The 21,189-nt window shown below is 48.1% G+C and overlaps 1 protein-coding gene across 2 annotated transcripts in view; it reads left to right on the top strand.

The window, feature by feature from the left end:
* The window catches only part of LAMA5 (laminin subunit alpha 5), a 467,726-nt gene that overhangs the window by 14,670 nt on the left and 431,867 nt on the right, over window positions 1–21,189 (top strand). For both annotated transcript variants that reach the window (XM_069243153.1, XM_069243152.1), the window contains exon 2: window positions 10,769–10,921. In XM_069243153.1, coding sequence (XP_069099254.1) covers window positions 10,769–10,921 — 153 coding nt within the window. The remainder of the gene's footprint in view (window positions 1–10,768; window positions 10,922–21,189) is intronic.

Genomic DNA, 21,189 nt, shown 5'->3' with positions numbered 1-21,189 from the left:
TAATTAAAGTAATGTATCTGTTCCTGTCAGGCAACACAGTCCCCTGTCTGCTCCCAGCAGAGAGATGGAGTGGGGAGCAGAGAGAGGTGGGTGGGGGCGGGTTGGGGATGCAGGGTGGGAGGTCAAGCCATAGCTAATTTTATATATGTAGTCTTGTGGGTGGGTGTTATATATATATATAAAACACATGTATAGGCACACATTCACAAAGCTACGCCAAAAAACGGGACAAGCCAGATATACAAATGAGAGTAAAGTCTTTAGTCCTTCTTTTATGTCTGACCTGTCGAGGTTTTTGCACCTCAAAATCTGTTCACCCTACCCTGGGACCATGTAAAAGGAAGTCTATCGCCGTAAAACATCCTGACAAGGAACCTCCCTCCCCACCGCCAGCAGAGTAACAAGAATCTCCCCACCCCCAGCAGACTGGCAAGGAAGCTCCCCCAGAGCACCCTGACAAGCCCACCCACAGCAGACTGACAAGGAAAGCCCCTCCCCCTACAGCAAGCTGACAAGGGATCTACAAAGCCGGCTCCCTTTATGATCTGAAGCCAGGCCAGGGGGAGACATTAGGGGAAGTCGCTTTGTGTCCGAAGTTGTACGGCTTGGGGGCAGCGAGTAAGGAGACCACACTGGATCAAAGGTCATGGGGGAGGGATCTCGGTTCACCCCCTCAGTCATACAGGTCACCACAAAAAGAGTCTGAGCAAGTGGGTAAATTCATTTCATGTGGAGGGAAGTGTTATAATGAAGTCCGAACCTGCATCCGAGACACTGGTGACCAGATGCTCCTTAGACAAGACAATGATGCGATATTTTATGGACATGAGCGTGCATACAGTACAAAACTGACTGGTGTGTAAGTTGCCTTTGCGTGCCATTTCCTGTGAGATGCTGCCCCATCCTTCTTTGTGTCGTGCACCGGGTGACACAGAGGCCTTTCCTGCACTCTCCCAAAATTTCTTCTTTTTTTCCTGCTATGAGGCAGAGTTTCAACTTTTCTTCTTTGTATTTCCTACTTTTCCAGGGAAATTGTGGGGTGTGGCGTGGGATGGATGTCTCTAATGGTTCCGTATGCAAGGCATTATACTAGATCGTGTCGCTTAGTTTTTTCTACTTCCGGGTCACAATTCCGGTTGATCCTGGCCTGTTAGTGTTTCTGCCATGATCTGTGCCGAGTTGTCTGTGGTCGTCCTAGCATTCTAGTTTCTGTTAATGCCACAGCTGTGTCTCCCTGTCAGCTGTTTATGGACTTTATAGGGTCCTTTTTAGGTTCCTGAGAGATGTTTTTCCTGCATGTAGTTTCCCAGAGTGTGATGCTGGTAGCTCATGTCCGCATTGTGGCAATGGATTCTGGTGAATATTTTGTCTGATTCCTTAATTGGTTCTGCAGGACGTGGTAGTCCAGGGTTTCTGGGTAACTCCCTCGTGGTGCCTAAAATGTATGGATGGCTGCTGGATATCGGCAGCAGAGCTGGTCTCCCCAGTTCTGCTCTCCACACATTGTTTACTCAGTCTCTGTGCGCCTGCTCTTGTTTATGGAACTGAAGGAGCAGAGTTTACGGGGTGTTTGGTACCCTTCGGTGTCTTCCCGTTTTCAAACTGGAGGACAGAGATTTCACTCTTAAAGAGAGAGATATGACAGACAGTAGCATCCATTTTAGAATGACTTTTTTCTGGTAGATTAATTCACTCTGGATGGTTTTTGATGGCACACCCAATAAGGGTGTGCAGAATTGTATTCTTATGGTGCTTTCATTGGTAATGTGGATCAAATCTACTTATTGGGTAAAGTAACACACACAAACTCATCTAAAATACCAAGAAGACTACTAGAAGCTGATCATTTCTCTTCAGTAGTCCCTGTAAATAACACTGAGGCACCTAGACCCTTAAGGGAAGAAGGAAAGTGGAGAAATAAATGCTGCAGTGTAGGTGCCCATATAGAATAGATGTCTCCTAATGTCGAAGCAGGAGGCTACCAGCCTTGAGGGGGTAACTGCGCCCCTTCGAGTCACTCCGGTGCCACTCGTGGCCTAAAGGGACAAATGGGTTAATCAGCAGCTCAGGTTGACCATGCTCTGCTCTTCCATCATTCAATCCAAAAAAAGGGTGGAATTTTTACATTATGCAGACGCCAACCACTGGCAAATACATGCTGGTTGGCCCTACATTTGAGATATGTTACCCTGCTGCTGTCTTAGGCATTACTTGTATTGTGGACCCATGCTTCTTTTCAGTAGCCAAGAGCGGAGTCCTCAAAGGAAATTTTACTCTTGCTGTTCAAATTTCAGGGGGTCTCCATCTTGGAGTGACCACAAGTGTATTGAAGCACAATGAGCTATTCTCTATAACTCATTCATTCGGTTGTATAATTCCGTAAGATTCTTCTAAAGCTTGAATATATCACCCATATGACTGTCACTGTCTTATATAATACAAAAGGGGCCATATATACTTGAATAATACATTTCTAAGACTCTGTTTTATCTATTCATTAAGAATAGGATCTCATTATTAATCCCTGTTTCACAGCCCTGAATCATTATATATATATATATATATATATATAATTAGCCTTGTATTGAGCTAGTCGCTAACCGAGATGCGGGTGTCGTGGAGGTTCCAAAGCATCTTACAGGCACAGGAAGCTATTCCATAGATCTCCATCTAACTGTCAGTCAAATGTATAATCCTGCACATTACTGTTAGTGATCATCCCACACATGTGGCTTATAGGCAATCAAACAACTGTCGCCATCCTATGTAATACATTTTAAGGTATGCATATAATAAAGAAGTTCAGTTATGCACATTGGGCAGACCGACCTCGCTGCTCAGGTGTCCAGCCCCTGTCTCTCACCTGGAGGATAATTAACCAGGGTCATTTACTAAACGTGCCCCGGCGCACCTCCACCCACAGTTCGATAGGTATGTACAGTTCTCTCAGGTCCCTGATCTAAAGCATCCAACTTAAAACATGCATTTTAAAAAAAAATGCATATGTTACTAGAAAAAAATATGTTTTAACCTCCCTGATGTGGTCCCATGTTGAAGTTCACGTCCTTTCTGAAGGCTCGCTGTTTAGCTTCAGCCACCTGCAAAGAGAAGCATAACAGACTTTTTAGTTTCTATAGCTCTGGATACCAGACGGAGTCCAAGTACATATTGTCCATGTTCATTGATTTACTGGCCAGTGTCTTTAAGGTGAAGATGTGAGCTTTGTCCGGTGTTTGGGAGGCAAGCCTCTGGTGCCAGCCATTGACGTTTCAGAGGGAATGCACCATTCCTTGATCCTTAATACCACAGAATGGTTTCCTTCTGCTGTCCTTCAAACACTGTCCCTGTAGTCATTTTGGCCCAGAGCATCCCCACCTTCATCTATTGATGAATCTTTATGACCATCCCTTTGTCTTAGTCCAAGAGGATTTTTTGTCCATGTTTATGGAGGGTTGACAATTTCAGACTGTTGTGTTAATGTTGGCTGGATAGAACAAAGGCATTCTACAGGCACTGCACTGAGATAAGTGACTGAGGGCAGATCTAAGCTTGTTGATGGGCCTTTGCTCTGAGAGACCATAAATTCTTCTGTTACCTCTTTGTACCACACACGGATCCACCAAAGAGGCTAATTCCCATATGTTTTTGAATGGAGGGAATGCATTCTCTTTGGCATCCCAAGCCTCACCAATGATAATGTTACGGTCTATTACACTCCATGCAAATTCTTCATTTGTGTAATGTTCTCACATAGAAATGAGGACATACCCTGGAAATTCAATTTTGGGATAGAGAAAGATTATGAAATTGTAGCATCAGGCCTAAACAATTATGCATATTGTTCACTAGCAGTATTGCTAACGATAGTTACAAACTGTTAAGCACAGCAAATATATTATTAGAGATCTGGGGTGATGATTTCAAACAGCGAAACAAATCCACTCATTTAAAAATAGTGATATACTACTAGCTAAAGGAATATGTACAAAACTATCACAGACAATACATTATGGTTCATTTACAACAGTGTCAAAGGTAAGATGCGGTCTAATCTATTGCTATGTAAAGAAGTAGTCTTTTCACTGAGTATTAATTTGCTATAAACAAAACAAATTCTTCTAGTTTAGACCTACACTTCGCTGCCCATGTTCACCACCATATGCAAGCTCCCAGTTCCCTCATTTCCAGATTCACCAACCCAAAATACTCATTAGCTGGAGATGTGGCAATTTCCATTGGAGCCTTTGAGTTCGAGAGCACTTGCATAGTTGGCATGGCTTTCTTTCCCCCTTAGAAAAATCTTCATGTGACAAAATAAGTCACACCAGATATTTTGCTCCACGTCGTGGGCGCTTTCCAAGTTCTAGGCACAACACTTTAAATGACTGCACAATTCTTTTGTGCAGTGACGTATAAGCCTTAAAACCGGAGCCGCTGGAAATGTGAGATTTTGCTTCTGAGGCTTTTTTGCATAATTATGGATTTGCTGCATTTGCCACATAATCTGCTGAATTACCTGCATATTTCGCCAAAAATTGATTGTAGCTCACGCGGATCAAAAGTTATTAAAAACACGTGTTGCTGAGCAGTTAAAGCCCCTTTGCAAAAATTGTAATGTCACCTTTCTGGTGTTTATTTCTGCATATGGGTGTCAGTCGTTCTAATGATGAGAAACATTTACCCGGATAATGCCCAAAAGTGCTTTATTAGGCTGCGTAAATTGCCTTTTCTTGCAACTTAATTTAGATAACCAGCAGCATGATTTGGTCCTCCCCTGCAGCATAATTCCATTGGCCTCGCCTAAGACCAGAGACTTAAAGTGCTGCAGGGGAAATTGTCCACCGACGGAACAAGTGCCCTCAGCAGCCCCATGGATCCCTGCTGCAAGGATCCGTGCTGCACAGCTCAACCCGCCGTCTCTCTGAAAAGATCTTAGACCCAGAGAGAAGGTAGAAGACCTTTCCAAACCAGGGAGTCCAGTTCTCGCATCTGCCCAGAGTCACACCAACCTTCCCTAGAACTTCACATCTTAGCTCAGGCTCTACAGGGCGTGCCCTTCATTTTTAATTTTCAAAGCTCTTTCTCGGCCTAAGTTCCAACCAATCAATGTGTTTTGTTGCTTGTACCCAGGAATCCTTGATCAAGACCCTCTTGTTGCCAGGCATCCTCCAGCCCAGCATAGGAAGGGTTAGGGGATTTCAGGTACATGGGCGAATAAAGTAAATGAGGTTGGTTTCCCTAAGCATACGTTCAGCTTCAGGCTAGTTTACCCCACAGGGGACCTGCGGGTTGTCCCATCCGTAGATGACAAAGGCACCCTACAGGTGGACTCGAATTTTGCCCTGGCACATCCTGTCCTACATCGAGCCCTTTCGAAATGCATGAGAGGTTCTGGTTTCTGTGTTTTCTCGCTCTTCTCCCCATGAATGTCAATTCACCAAAATGCAAGGGGTAGCAGAAGTGACATCACCTGCCTTTTGACCTTCAATTTCACCCACACACCACACATTCTCACTCACACTCTCTCTCTGTCACGTAAATGCACACTCACCCACAAGCGCACACAACATGCATTTCATCGCATTCGTTTTTACTTACCCCAGCTGCCAGGATAGGTCATAGTCCAGCTAACTGTACTCCATTTTCTATAACACTAATAGTGAATAATAAGACATTATTCACTATTAGTGTATATAAAAAATTGAGAGAAAACCAAGAGAGTGGATCCACAAACGACAACCCTGAGGACCAGCTGTCACTGGGTTCCTGCCACCTCTGAAGCCAGGAGTCCCAAAGGCAGTGCCAGGGGTCACAACTGGACACACCTGGAGTCGCAGCTGCGACCCATGGCGATCCCTAAATGACGTCCATGCCCTCCATCCCCCAAAACACCCATGTAGCCCACTGCACCGCTTAGTACATTCTTTGGGGGCATGAGGGTGCAGAAATAGCCGGAGAGGCCATCAGGCCCTCTTCGCTTAAAGGGTTCAGGTAAAAAGGCACCTGGCTCAAATCAGCTGTCCGCCTCCCCACAGCGAGGCATGAGGAGGCGCGGCTGTGGGTGGGTGTACAAGTATTGTGCACCCCCGGGCAGCGCTTTAAACGGAAATACAGAAGTGCAGGTACTCTCTATTTAGAGTACCTGTTTGCTCCTGAGAAATGGCGGTACTCATCCCCCCCCGCCACCGGCTGCCCCTTCCCTCCTGAACGCCCTCCCATCTTCCCAGGTGTAGAATAAAACATAATGTTTGTTTATGGGGATGTAACGGTTGGAGCGTAAACTGCTTTCTGCACAAGAGGATCCAGGCCACAGCCTGGAAGAACAATGCGCTCTCCTCTTCACAGGCCCATAAACACAGGCCTCTACCTGTCCAAATATTTATGGATGTGTCGAGAGTTAAAGATGGCTGCTGCGGTGCGCTAAGCGTCTTCGGCCTTGTTTAGCGGCATTCCATTGGTGATGTCTGGACGTGCTCTCTGGTATCCTTTTCAGGACATCCTGTGAGTTCGCTTCTTCCCTGCAGACCACCAGTTCACTGATGTGCTCCAAGTCTAGTGGCTCCCTGTTCTTTAAGAACTGCCCCCTGCCACCTTCCAATAGGCTATGGGTTGGGCGTTTCCCCTGCCACCTTCCAACAGGCTTTGGGTTGGGCACGTCCCCTGCCGCCTTCCAACAGAATTTGGGTTGGGCACGTCCCATGCCACCTTCCAACAGACTATGGATTGGGCGCAATTCATTTTTTTACAGTATTTGTAAATTGGTCACTGGTAGCTCACCTCTAGGGTTGCGTAGCTGACAAACTCGGGCAGTCTCTCTGGAGATGGGAAGTGGTTGAAATGCAACACAATAGCAAGGACTGCGTGCACTGCAACCAAGAGTTTACTCCACACACATAAGTGAATCCAAAGGGGCGAAGTTTCGGAACTTTGGGAAAGTTGCTGGCTGACTTCTTGAAAGCTCTGGAAGTTCTTGTTTTTTCCGCTATTAGAAAGTTGTATGTTGAGCCCTGATTGGCCCAGATCAAAAGTGCACTTTGCACCCGAGTCCTCACTCTTCATTTTCCAATGTGTGCAAGGCCCGAGTACTGCAAATGGCTTGTGTATTGACGGTTCCAGGTTGGGTTTTCTTTTGCGCATAGCTGCCTCTCCAGCTCTCGGAGTCGGTCTATCAGCTACACCCCTGAATCCACCGATGGTAATAGCAAATGATGCTGATAAGGTGTGATGTGACTTCATAGAGGTCCGTCTTCAGTTCTTTCTAGAAAAGTTAAATAGAAATGTCAACAATTGCCTTGGCCAGGGCTCTCTACCAGCACCGATATGCCATCAGATGACCGCTTGCAGCACACCATGTGCTTAGAGGAACCTTTTAGTATCAGTCCACAGGAATATGATGGGGGAAGTTGGGCAAGTTTTGAAATTGACCACTATCCTGTATACCCAGAAGTTTTCATAAGTCATCACTTGCCAGAAGTCTCTGTTACATATAACTCCTGAATCTTCTCAGTTTGTAGAAACGAGTGATACAGCTGTAGCCCGCCAGGAGGATAAGCAACCACACCTACTAAGTATACAGTACAGTGAGATGGCACTGCACCAGCACCAGCACCCTTCATGTCAGCTCAAAAGGTTCAGCTCAGCCACTAGGAGAACTTCCAGTTAAATGGGATATTGAACCATGTCAACCTTTGGCAGCACCTGTGCTGTATGGAAAGTGACGTGAAACTGTTGTCTTGTAATGAGGGATCCACTAATTACAGGCCCCAGGAGGGGTGGAGTAAGTGGGGCCTCTGTAACAAGGGTAAAGAAGGGCAGCAATGTCCAAATGACATTGCGTCTCGAGCATCCAACCAATACACTAAGTAAAGAAACATATTTGGGCCACTGATTACACAACTTTGTTACCATAGCCTTTTCCACATAAGTTTATATTTGCTTTTCTTGCCACAAATACAGCACAATCTACACCGTTTTTTTGACAAAACATGTTGCTTATAGCAAAAAATGTATATAAAGTTACTAACAAGCATTGGCAAAGCCAATAGGTCTTGCCTTAGGGATCTTATTAGTATTTAGCATCCATCACATTAAACCTTTATCAGGAATAAAATGTGCTTGTGCATTCCTGAATACACTTGGCATTAGACTATAATGGTCAGAACAAACCCTAGAGGGCACCACAATAAAAATAGCATTTGGATGAAACATAGTCATGTAACCATATAGTCAGCCCCTAGAGGGCATAACCACAAGAAAAGTGAAGGACAGAGAGCATTGTAGTGTAACCATATATTCAGCCGCTAGAGGGCATAATGCGTTAGTCGTTTTTAGGCCCAGCAGGCCTGCTAGAATATTGTTACAAACAAGATCCTTCGGACATAAACTAATCACAGCTGTAAAACAAAAGCTCCAGCCATAAGAGAGCTTAAGATGATATTGAATGTTAGGAGAGGTTATGATTTTGCCCCCCCCCCCCCCATCCACACAAACGAGCACGTTGGGCTGATTGTTTTGGTGGTGAGCCCATTGTCATAGGCTATCACAGGGTGAGAATTGGGCAAAAATGTGTTACGAAAAGAATGCCCCACTAGGCATTATGGGTGAGTTTTCCAAATGCAGTGAATATTATCGGCTCTCCTGCTGTGTCGGGGAGAGCTGCTTTGAGGGTTTGCCTTGTGTTTTTTTTTTTCTATTTAAAGGGGCCAATTTGTATATTTTTCAACTGCTAAACTTGGGAAGAATTTAGGAATGGGGTTGAAAATGTAACTGGTGCTCAGGTAAAGCGATCCAATCTTCCGATCGAGTTCAGGCTGTATAAAAAAAGAATCCCCCTCCAGCTTGCAGCCTTTATCGGGTGCAGACACTGCAAAGAAACAGCGAGATACCAGAGGAAGAAACAACATACGGCCACAAGCGCGAATCGTAGAGGCAAAAGAAAAAAGTAGTGCGCCAACACTAAGTATATGGCCGATCGTACAATAATCTATGTGACAGGGTCCATCTCCAAGACGGTAACAAAACAGCCTCATGGCGGGAGAAACCTAAAGCATTTACCTAACAAACCAAAGCAATTTTGAAAGGCAGGCCGAAGAACCAATTAGTAATGGGCATGGTTAAAGCCAAAGAAGTAGATCAGAGCATGTCGGGGAGCAGCGCATGCATGCTGCCTAGGCTCGACTTAAAAATGGTGCAGACTGTGTGGAGTGCACCTCAAAAATGGGCAAAAGTTAACTCCTTAAGTTTGCACCAGTCGACCAGTACAAATGTTGATACCTTTGATTGAAGGACTGGCAAAAACTATACAATTGAAAAAGCGATGAATTAATGATTTCTTCTTTGTCCTGCTAGTGTTTTGTTTCACTAATGCTAATTCGTGTTTTTATATCAGGCATGCTATTCCTAAAGGCACTAAAAACTTAGAAAATGCCAAACATTTAGCATCTTTTGAAAATTCTGATATTTGGGTTTGAAAGTTTCTTCTGCTGAACACGAGTATTCTAGGTAGGCATTGTACAAAGCTGTGCATTAGTTTGCTTGTTAGCGGTACAAGTGGTTTAGTTTGAACTCAAAATAGAATATCATATTGCTAAATGCAAGGTATATGAAAAGAACAAATAAGGAAACCTAAAATAGCTTGTTCTCTGAAACAGTTTTATTTTGAGGGACAAGAAATGCAGTGGTTATTAAAATAGGGTTCTTTGCTTGTTTCCCTAGAAAACAAAAACAGTTATTGTTCAGAATAATCTTTTGAATGTGATCTGCTGAATGCATGTGGTTTGTTGTCCACAACACTGGGGGCCTCTTTACATCATTGTATATCAAAATAGCAGAAAATGGCTTTTATTGCCATACAATTTATAGACTCCTGCTGCATAATTTAGTTAGCCATGCTGCGTAAGTCTGCCCCCACTGCCACATAATTTCAGAGGGCCTGCTTTAAAAAAAATATGGCAAACTGTATACATTTAGGGGACTGTGGTGGGCATCATGTAGTTTTTCCAGGTAGAGGTGTGATCTTCGAGAAACACCAACAAAATGACACTAGCGCCCATGGTGGGGTGGGAATGGTTTAAACCCACTGGCACAGGCTGTGAGCTGGACATGTGCCCCCCGCACACACCACAGTCTACCCTTGATGAGCATGCCCGCTGCTCCAGATGCAAGGCATTAGGAACTGCCTAAACTCAAGGTCCTGCAGACATTACAACTATGGAGATCTCCTTACCCACAAAAACTAGCTGCACAAATTCCAGTTTGTTTTTCATTTTCATTATTGTGTGTATTGGTATTGAACACCTATTTCACGGTGTCTCGGTAGTACTTTTAGGGCCCAAAGCAATTGCAGAAATACCCATATAACCCTTTGGATGCAAAGCCTACACCACTGGCCTGAAGCAGACATAGGGGAGACACTCCTTGCCTGAAGGCAAACAACCGAAGCCCCTGCTTGAGGCTTGATGGGACAATTTAGTGGGTAAAGAGAAGGGATGAATTTTCATGATTAACTGAGGACTCCTAGGAAAAATTTTGAAAGTTCCCAGACAGGTTCTTATATCTGTAGCCATCAATCAGATCTGACAAATTTACCACCACTGTGAAACCAACTTAGGTGGCTGCTTGATGCTCGACAATATAAAGTTTTTTTTGAGAGGGGAGATTTTCAGCACAGGAAGGCTGAGATTATAGGGTGGAAAAGAGATGCACTGAGCAATTGCCAATAACCCATGGGGAGGTTTCTGATGGTTCTATCTCCTTTCCTTCTCTACAGGGACAATACTGTGACATCTGCTCTGCCGCAATCACTGATAAAGCCCACCCGATAACCAACGCTATCGATGGCACAGAGCGCTGGTGGCAGAGTCCACCGCTGTCGCGCGGCCTGGAATTCAACGAGGTGAACGTCACCCTGGACCTGGGGCAGGTAAGCAATGGCAGCAAACCACTGATGGCCAGATGTTGCGATATTTATGAGACTTTGATGGTGTTTTTGTTAAGATGTACATATGCGGTGAGCTTAGCTACTATGTACCTGTGTGCTACTGTGTAGTGTCCCTCCTCTGTGGATAGAGCTTTTGTTCATCTCCCTGTTCCCCTATGTGAATATTTTCTCCATCTTATTGTTTTACTTATGGTCACAATATGAAAACTGTCTACAATGATGTCTGCTCGGATAAATCCTGCTTTATGAATTAGGTGTATTAACTCAAGACATCCCAACCCAGATACCACAACAGCAGACTGGATCCACCACCCATCCCTCTTAATCACCACTGGTGTCCTTGAAATGTGCATTTATTGTTCTAAAAATTTACGAAATGTGCTGTGGAGACATCTTCATAAGAAATAATCTGCATTTTGTGGTTTCATAATTGAAGTGTAGACATTTTTTAATTACTTTGTCAGTAAATTATGTAATATTCACATAGGATGCCCTTTCAGAGGGGTCCGTAAACTTGCACTGTGTACCTAAAAGCACAGTCCATTTTGTCTGTGTGTTATACAGCAGTCACATATCAAGTAACCCTATATTTGGTCCGCTTATGTGTTCCGGCACATCAGCTTCCACAGCAAAGTCAAGAGCTTTGCACATGTCACCAGAACCCTGATGTAGCTTTATGGTCCAATTGACCAAGTCACCAGTTATTTTATTTTTTTGTGTTCTGTCTGTGGCACATGATGTGCATACCATCATGATTCCTATTGGCAATCAATGGCGTAATTTCTTTCTGGAGGGGCTACCAAAAGAGAAGCCCCTTGCTTGAGCCCTGCTTCTCTTCTTCTGGGTCTATAGCCCTATCTCGCAACCCTTTTCATTTCCTGAACCCATGTTTGCCTCTTTTTCTTCTGCTGCATATTTTACATTGTGGGCAATAAAATAATGTTGATTAACAAGGATTATAATCTGTAAAATTATCCTCATCTGTGCTGTCCATGCAGGGAGCTTGTAATGCCACTGTTTGGTATTCGTGTATTGGGCAATCCTACAAGTGGTAGGGAAGAGAATCACCAGTGGGAAAACTACCTCTGGATGAAGGACAACCGTAGACTCAAGGCTGTGCATAGCGCCATGAGGCCAAGTAACTGGCAAATTCTTCTGTATTCAAATACTCAATAGCATAGCATAACAGTAGTGCATAATTGTACCACCTTTGCTAGTCCAGGAAAACATTCCAAAGTTTCCTAGGTTCCCAGTGCAGACCAGCATCTGAATCAGTTTGTGGAAACCTGACGTCAGTAGTCTTGACATGGGGATGGATAAACACTTATGAAATCAAGATGGCCCCGGTATTCAAAGGGTCTTCAAAAGCCAGTGACATCTTTGCTAGACTTTCTTTATGGGGATTGAATTCCAGAGATAGGATCTCCAAAGGTCAGGGTGTTTGAGTTGAGGAACTGGATCAGCCCATCTCAGACAATGTTTGGAGGGGACCAGTAAAGTCCATACCAGGAGTACAGCTTAGTGTGTCAGGAAGGATGCCTCAAATTAAAACCGGGTTTAGAATAAACCAAACCCAGAATGAATGAGAAAAGTAAAAGTATTAGTATCAAATAGATGTTGGAGACCTTCAGGGGAGGGTCAAATGTGACATTTTATTACGTTGACATAATGCTTATTTTTTTATTTGATATCAGAAGGCTTGTTTAGTAAGGGTGAAGGAGCTGATATTCCAGCAAAAAAAATCATGTTCATTGATGCTTTTAGCCTAGATTTATAGGGAGTCCTAACAAAAACTGGATCCAGACAATTGTTCATGTTTGCTGGCTAAGAAGCTTACTTTTAAGATGCATGTTAAAGTGAATGACTGGATGAGTGCCTTTTCTAAGCAATGGATAGTGTGGCCTCCTCAGGTAAAGATGGGCTAGATTTTCATATTGGATTGTGGGTACATATTTTTAATTTGACTGGTTACAAAGTCTTCTTGTGGAAGTTTGGGAGAAGTGAGGTGCATATTTGTGATGGTTGTATTGTGTGTTACTGTTTGTGTTGTGCTACTGTCCATAATGTACTGTTAGTCATGAATCCAGCATTCAGGAGGCTGGAAACATCTGACTGGGTCAACCTGTTCCAAGATGGCTTCCAAATTAGCGTTTAATGGAGAAATCATGAGGCTGCGGATTAGCCGTCCTTATGAATGCTCTGTGTGCCCCGTTTCTAATCCGCGGCTCGCCAAAAAGGGAGGACGAGGAGCCCAAACTTTTCTCTTCAAAGCCGCCATTGTCCTTCACGGCTCTCACAGTAGTCCGGTGAGTTAATTGGGCAAAGAAGCCGCCATGAGCTGCCGAGTACTTCAAAGGGGCCCTGGGGGAGCCTCGCCCGCAGCGGGGATCAGCGCTTTCTTCTTCATCTGGGCCCAGAGCAACCCTTTTTAGTTAAACGTGGGTGCTGGTGAATGTCACTGGTGTCAGAAAATGATATGGTAAAACAAGTTTTCAAGCAGCCATTGATTCCGCACTTCTGTTGTTTATAAGCGTTTGTAAATAAAGATGAAAAGCTATGTTTGCCCTGCTGCCATTCAGTCTCGGGGCCGGCAGATAAACCTATCAGTGGCGAACGCATAACTTGCCATACAACCCTGCTGGCTATCAGGAAGAAAACGTTGGGGTGTTTTGTAGTCATTTGTGTACTTTTAGCTTTTGAGAGACATTAGTTTTGTGTGTGTGTGTGTGTGTGTTGGGGGGGTATCCAGTTGTTGAGGCTTATGACCCAATGTTGGGATCATGAAAATGTTGGGAGAGGTGTGGATCAGCAGTTTTTGGGGTTGAGCCCGTGTTCTAATAAAGACGGGGGTGGGGCAAGGCATACCGTGCCGTGGATAGAGGCAGGGCAGCTGGGTGGGGGGTGGGGGGTGTAGCACTTTGAATTTAGGAATTCAAGTGGAGGAAGGCCTAAAAATGCCAGGTAGGTGGCTGACACTGCCTTGGGCAATCTGATAATTTCTGTCTTGGTGATGCTGGTACCCGCCTCTGGTGTCAGCGGGGCAAGGGATGGTCGCTGTCCTGGTGACGCTGCTGCCTGGACCAGCCTTGTTGATGCTCTGGTCGCTCTGCTGTGGTGACACACTGACAGGTCTCTCCCTCAGTGACTATGGGGCCAGGGCAGGTTTATTCCTTTGTCGTTAATGTACCTGTGCAGATCTCTGCCCTTAATGTGCCTCTGCCTGTCTCTGCCATTGATGCACCTGTGCCCATCTCTGCCGTTAATGTGCCTCAGCTTATCTCTGCCATTGATGCACCTGTGCCCATCTCTCCCATTAATGTACCTGTGTCCAGCTCTCCCATTAATGTACCTGTGTCCAGCTCTCCCATTAATGTACCTGTGTCCAGCCCTGCCCTTAATGTGCCTCTGCCTGTCTCTGCCATTGATGCACTTGTGCCTATCCCTGTCCTTAATGTGCCTCTGCCTATCTCTGCCATTGATGCACCTGTGCCCATCTCTGCCGTTAATGTGCCTCCGCTTATCCCTGCCATTGATGTACCTGTGCCCATCTCTCCCATTAATGTACCTGTGTCCAGCCCTGCCCTTAATGTGCCTCTGCCTATCTCTGCCATTGAAGCACCTGTGCCCATCTCTGCCCTTAATGTGCCCCTACCGATCTCTCCCATTAATGTACCTGTGTTCAGCTCTCCCATTAATGTACCTGTGTTCAACTCTGCCCTTAAAGTGCCTCTGCCTATCTCCACCATTGATGCACCTGTGCCCATCTCTGCCCTTAGTGTGCCTCTGCCTATCTCTGCCTTTGATGAATCTGTGCACATCTCTGTCCTTAATGTGCCTCTGCCTATCTATGCCATTGATGTACCTGTGTCCAGCTCTGCCCTTAATGTGCCTCTGCCTATCTCTGGCTTTAATGTACCTGTGTCCATCTCTCTCATTAATGTATTTATGTCCAGCTCTACTATTGATGTGCCTGTGGAAATCTTTGTCAGCCTTGTACTCGTGCCCCGTAGATCATTAATGCACCTGTGTCCATCGCTGCCCTTAATGCACCTTTGCCCATCTCTGCCTTTTAATGTACCTGTACCTGTGCCAAGCTCTGTCAATAGTGTACTTATGCCCCAACTTGATTGTTAATTCACCTGTGCAAATGTCTGCCCTTGTACCTGTGCCTACCTGTGGACCTGTGTCCATCTCCGTCATTATTGTACCTGTGCCACGCTCTGGCATTAATGGACCTGTGTCCATCTCTGTCCTTAATGCGCCTGTGCCTACCTTTAGCATTAATTGACCTGTGTCCATCCATCTCCCCCATTAATGGGCCTGTGTCTACCTCTAGCATTGTTGTCCCTGTATCCATCTCTGCCACTAAAGTACCCACGCCTATCTCTAGCATTAATGGACCGTTGTCCATTTCCACCACTAATGCACCCGTGCCTACCTCCAGCATTATTGGACCTCTGTCCATCTCCCCCATTAACGGACCTGTGCCTACCACTATCATTGTTGTACCGTGTCCATCTCTACCATTAATGTACCTGTGAGCATCTCCACCTTTAAGGTAATTGTGCACGTTTCTGCCATAAATGTACCAGTGTTCATCTGTCGTAAGGTGCCACCTTGATCTTTAAGGTACCTGTGCCCACACCTTTCAATAATGTCCTTGTGTTCACCTGGGTCCTTAACGCGCCTGTATCCTTCAGATCATTCATTTACCTCTGCCCGCCTCTCATCTCCCCTGGTGCTCGGCTCGGAACCTCTTTGGCGGGAGTCTGGTTTCCCGATGTCTTCTGGAAGTTTCTCGCCCACGAGCAGCCCTCGGGGAGATCTGCACATCTCAGTTTGATTGAGGGAGTTTATTGAGGTCGGGCTCGTTTTGTGTGCAGGCGCCTAGAAGTAACTGAGCTGAATGCTAATGCCAGGGTCCCATTGCTAGAGCGGTCGGGCATGGCTGAGTCTTCGCGTTGCCCTTGGCTTCCTCTGTGCCCTCCGTGCCCAGCCTCCGGGCAGAGCTCACACGTTGTCTTTGTGCTGGTTCCCAAGAAGCCCTTTTATCGGAGAACAAGGCCCCTTCACGGCCTCCCATCCCCAGGGCCTCTCTGCGGCGCAGCACCACGCGGCTTGCATTGCACAGCCCTTCACTCCTCAGGACAGGCCGTTGACCCTGCCTTTCCAGGGCCTCTCGGCGGCGCAGCACCACACGGCTTGCATTGCACAGCCCTTCACTCCTCAGGACAGGCCGTTGACCCTTCCTTTCCAAGGCCTCTCTGCGGCGCAGCACCACGCGGCTTGCATTGCACAGCCCTTCACTCCTCAGGACAGGCCGTTGACCCTGCCTTTCCAGGGCCTCTCTGCGGCGCAGCACCACGCGGCATGCATTGCACAGCCCTTCACTCCTCAGGACAGGCCGTTGACCCTGCCTTTCCAGGGCCTCTCTGCGGCGCAGCACCACGCGGCTTGCATTGCACAGCCCTTCACTCCTCAGGACAGGCCGTTGACCCTGCCTTTCCAGGGCCTCTCTGCGGCGCAGCACCACACGGCTTGCATTGGCACAGCCCTTCACTCCTCAGGACAGGCCGTTGACCCTGCCTTTCCAGGGCCTCTCTGCGGCGCAGCACCACGCGGCTTGCATTGCACAGCCCTTCACTCCTCAGGACAGGCCGTTGACCCTGTCTTTCCAGGGCCTCTCTGCGGCGCAGCACCACACGGCTTGCATTGGCACAGCCCTTCACTCCTCAGAACAGGCCGTTGACCCTGCCTTTCCAGGGCCTCTCGGCGGCGCAGCACCACGCGGCTTGCATTGCACAGCCCTTCACTCCTCAGGACAGGCCGTTGACCCTGCTTTTCCAGGGCCTCTCGGCGGCCAGCACCACGCGGCATGCATTGCACAGCCCTTCACTCCTCAGGACAGGCCGTTGACCCTGCTTTTCCAGGGCCTCTCTGCGGCCAGCACCACGCGGCATGCATTGCACAGCCCTTCACTCCTCAGGACAGGCCGTTGACCCTGCTTTTCCAGGGCCTCTCTGCGGCCAGCACCACGCGGCATGCATTGCACAGCCCTTCACTCCTCAGGACAGGCCGTTGACCCTTCCTTTCCAAGGCCTCTCGGCGGCGCAGCACCACGCGGCTTGCATTGCACAGCCCTTCACTCCTCAGGACAGGCCGTTGACCCTGCCTTTCCAGGGCCTCTCGGCGGCGCAGCACCACGCGGCTTGCATTGCACAGCCCTTCACTCCTCAGGACAGGCCGTTGACCCTGCTTTTCCAGGGCCTCTCTGCGGCGCAGCACCACGCAGGTTGCATTGCACAGCCCTTGACTCCTCAGGACAGGCCGTTGACCCTGCCTTTCCAAGGCCTCTCGGCGGCCAGCACCACACGGCTTGCATTGCACAGCCCTTGACTCCTCAGAACAGGCCGATGACCCTGCCTTTCCAGGGCCTCTCGGCTGCGCAGCACCACGCGGCTTGCATTGCACAGCCCTTCACTCCTCAGGACAGGCCGTTGACCCTTTCCAAGGCCTCTCGGCGGCGCAGCACCACGCAGCTTGCATTGCACAGCCCTTCACTCCTCAGGACAGGCCGTTGATCCTGCCTTTCCAGGGCCTCTCGGCGGCGCAGCACCACGCGGCTTGCATTGCACAGCCCTTCACTCCTCAGAACAGGCCGTTGACCCTGCCTTTCCAGGGCCTCTCTGCGGCGCAGCACCACGCGGCTTGCATTGCACAGCCCTTCACTCCTCAGAACAGGCCGTTGACCCTTCCTTTCCAGGGCCTCTCTGCGGCGCAGCACCACGCGGCATGCACTGCACAGCCCTTCACTCCTCAGGACAGGCCGTTGATCCTGCCTTTCCAGGGCCTCTCGGCGGCGCAGCACCACGCGGCTTGCATTGCACAGCCCTTCACTCCTCAGGACAGGCCGTTGATCCTGCCTTTCCAGGGCCTCTCGGCGGCGCAGCACCACGCGGCTTGCATTGCACAGCCCTTCACTCCTCAGGACAGGCCGTTGACCCTGCCTTTCCAGGGCCTCTCTGCGGCGCAGCACCACGCGGCTTGCATTGCACAGCCCTTCACTCCTCAGAACAGGCCGGTGACCCTGCCTTTCCAGGGCCTCTCTGCGACGCAGCACCACGCGGCTTGCATTGCACAGCCCTTCACTCCTCAGAACAGGCCGTTGACCCTTCCTTTCCAAGGCCTCTCGGCGGCGCAGCACCACACGGCTTGCATTGCACAGCCCTTCACTCCTCGGAACAGGCCGTTGACCCTGCCTTTCCAGGGCCTCTCTGCGGCGCAGCACCACGCGGCATGCATTGCACAGCCCTTGACTCCTCAGGACAGGCCGTTGACCCTGCCTTTTCAGGGCCTCTCGGCAGAACAGCACCACGCAGCTTACATTACACAGCTCTTCACTCCTCAGGACAGGTCGTTGACCCTGCCTTTCCAGGGCCTCTCGGCTGCGCAGCATGCATTGCACAGCCCTTCACTCCTCAGGACAGAACGTTGATCCTGCCTTTCCAGGGCCTCTCGGCTGCGCAGCACCACACGGCTTGCATTGCACAGCCCTTCACTCCTCAGGACAGGCCGTTGACCCTTCCTTTCCAAGGCCTCTCGGCGGCGCAGCACCACACGGCTTGCATTGCACAGCCCATGACTCTTCGTGATACGCGATTGGCGTGAACGGTGGGGGAGCCACTGAAGGGTCCAGACAGATACACGGCGGCTCAGCTCGAGGATCTCTTGGACCCTCGAGCCCAAACGAGCTGAGCTATCACGTGGCTTCCGGCTGCCGCACGTGCTCAAACCTCATGCATCAAGAATTAAAGACAAAGTATTATCCTTTGCTGTAAAACAGGAGAAAGACATGTCAATGTAGTAGCTTAATAGCACAATGTGAAGCCAGAAGATCTGGGATCAATCCCGGATTCCACACTTGACCAAATTGTTTGGTTCTAGGCAAATATTTTATTTTACTATGCATACTTTTTCTTGCATATGAGGGCATCGTGCAATATTGAGTCTTGGAAGTGTGGTATGCCAAACCTATTGCGTTCAATTTAATAGACTGTACTTTTGGATTATATATAATAAAAATCTATGCCACGTACATTGAGCACATGACAACTCACTCTTACCTCTGTTCACTAATGGCGTTGTTACGGAAGGAGGCTGAATGTTTCAAGCTCATGTTTAAACTCTAACACTTTTAATACATGCCTCTACTGTGGTGATATAATGTGAGGTACTAAGGCTAAATGCTTCCACAAGAGGCTTTAACATATCTTTACATTGTATTTATTGTATGATTTACATGGCAAACATTTTCATGGCTCGGCTCGTCCATGGGTTCTTAGAGCCCAGCCACACCCTTGGCTCTGGATTGGTTTGATTGGTTAATTTGTTGGCTCACTCGTTGCTAATTGGCAGTGCCACTACAAAGTCTTATCATCGGCCCAACCCCTTGTTGATTGGGTTGTTGTAACCTCTACCACTCGGGCCTAGTCAATGGCCCAGCTCTCCCAGGCAGCGGTCCTAGGCTTGGGCAGTCTTGGCTTGGCACAGCGTCCCATTGGCTGTGTTATCACAGCACTTAGTAGCATGCATTGGCAGAGCATCTAATGGCTTGCATTGGCACAGCACGGTGTGGCTTGTATTGGCACATCACCTTGTGGCTTGCTTTGGCACATCACAGCGTGGCTTGCATTGACACAGCCTCTAATTATTTGTGGTGGCACATTACCCCATGGGCTTGCATTGGCACAGCACCTCAAGGCTTGTATTGGCACAGCACCTCATGGCTTGCATTGGCACAGCACCTCAAGGCTTGTATTGGCCCAGCATCTCATGAAGTGCACTGGCACATCACCTCTTGGCTTGGATTGGCACAGTTCTTCTAGGCTTACATTTGCACAGCACCTTGTGGCTTGCATTTGCACAGCACAGAGTTCCTTGCATTGGAACTGCACCTCTTGGCTTGCATTGGCACAGCAGCTCATGGTTTGTATCGGCACTCCACCTCATGGCTTGTATTGGCACAGCCTGTATATTGGCACACCACCTCGTGGCTTGCATTGGCACAGCACCTCGTGGCTTGCATTGGCACAGCCTGTAATGGTTTGTATTGGCACAGCACCTCGTGGCTTGCATTGGCACAGCCTGTAACGGTTTGTATTGGCACAGCACCTCGTGGCTTGCATTGGCACAGCACCTCGTGGCTTTCATTGGCACAGCCTGTAACGGTTTTTATTGGCACAGCACCTCGTGGCTTGCATTGGCACAGCACCTCGTGGCTTGCATTGGCACAGCCTGTAACGGTTTGCTTTGGAATCTCACTTCTAGGCTTGCATTGACACATCACCTCGTGGGTGGTATTGGCACATCACCTAGAGGCTTGCTTTGTCACATCACGCTGTGGATTGCATTACCACAGCCTCTAATGGTTTGCATTGGCACATCACCTCATGGCTTGCATTGGCACAGCGTTTAACTGTCTGCATTGGAAGTGTCTGTCTTCGCTTGTCTTTGCACTGTACCTCATCGCTTTCATTGGCACAGAATCTTGTGACATTGATTGGCACAGCTTCTCATTGTTTTTTTTTTTTTAACAGTGCACCCTTTGGCTTCAGTTGGCACAGCCGGTAATGGCTTGCATTGACACAGCGTAGCTTGCATTGGCAGAGCCCATCTTCGCTTGCCTTGGCATAGCACCTCGAGGCTTGCATTGGCACAGCCTCTAATGGCATGCATTGGCACAGCACAGCGTGGTTTGAATTGCCAGAGCCCATCTTTGCTTGCCTTGGCACAGACCCTCGTGACTTACTTTGGCACTGCCCTCCACTCACCATGAGTGGTCATTGGCTCTGCCGCCTCGTGACCTGTCACTGTCCTGGTGCCTTTAGAATGTATTCTTTATCTACAGTGTTTGCCAGGCCCTGGTACCATGGCCGTCACCTTCCCTGCCAGAGGCTTCCAGACTGGAAGACAGCATCTCCCCAGCACACTGTGTGATGAGAACCCATCCCGTGCATCTCTTGCGGTGGGAGTCTTCGGTCCACTCATGCAGCGTTTGGGGGAGGGGACTGCACGAGCAGCGTTTGGGGGGCGGGGGCTGGGGCCGCAGGATGCTCATGCAAACAAGACCGAAAGGAGGAGCCTACACTATGTTTTTCGGCTGCACCGAGTATCTCTGCACTGCAGGATATGCTGCGGCTCGGCTGTACCTTGCTGACTCCTAAACCTACCCTGTGTATCGAAGAAATGTG

The sequence above is a fragment of the Pleurodeles waltl genome, chromosome 7 (assembly GCF_031143425.1).
Source record: "Pleurodeles waltl isolate 20211129_DDA chromosome 7, aPleWal1.hap1.20221129, whole genome shotgun sequence".
NCBI lineage: Eukaryota > Metazoa > Chordata > Amphibia > Caudata > Salamandridae > Pleurodeles > Pleurodeles waltl.
Note: the sequence above shows the minus strand (reverse complement) of the source record. Positions and strands in the feature narration are given on the sequence as shown.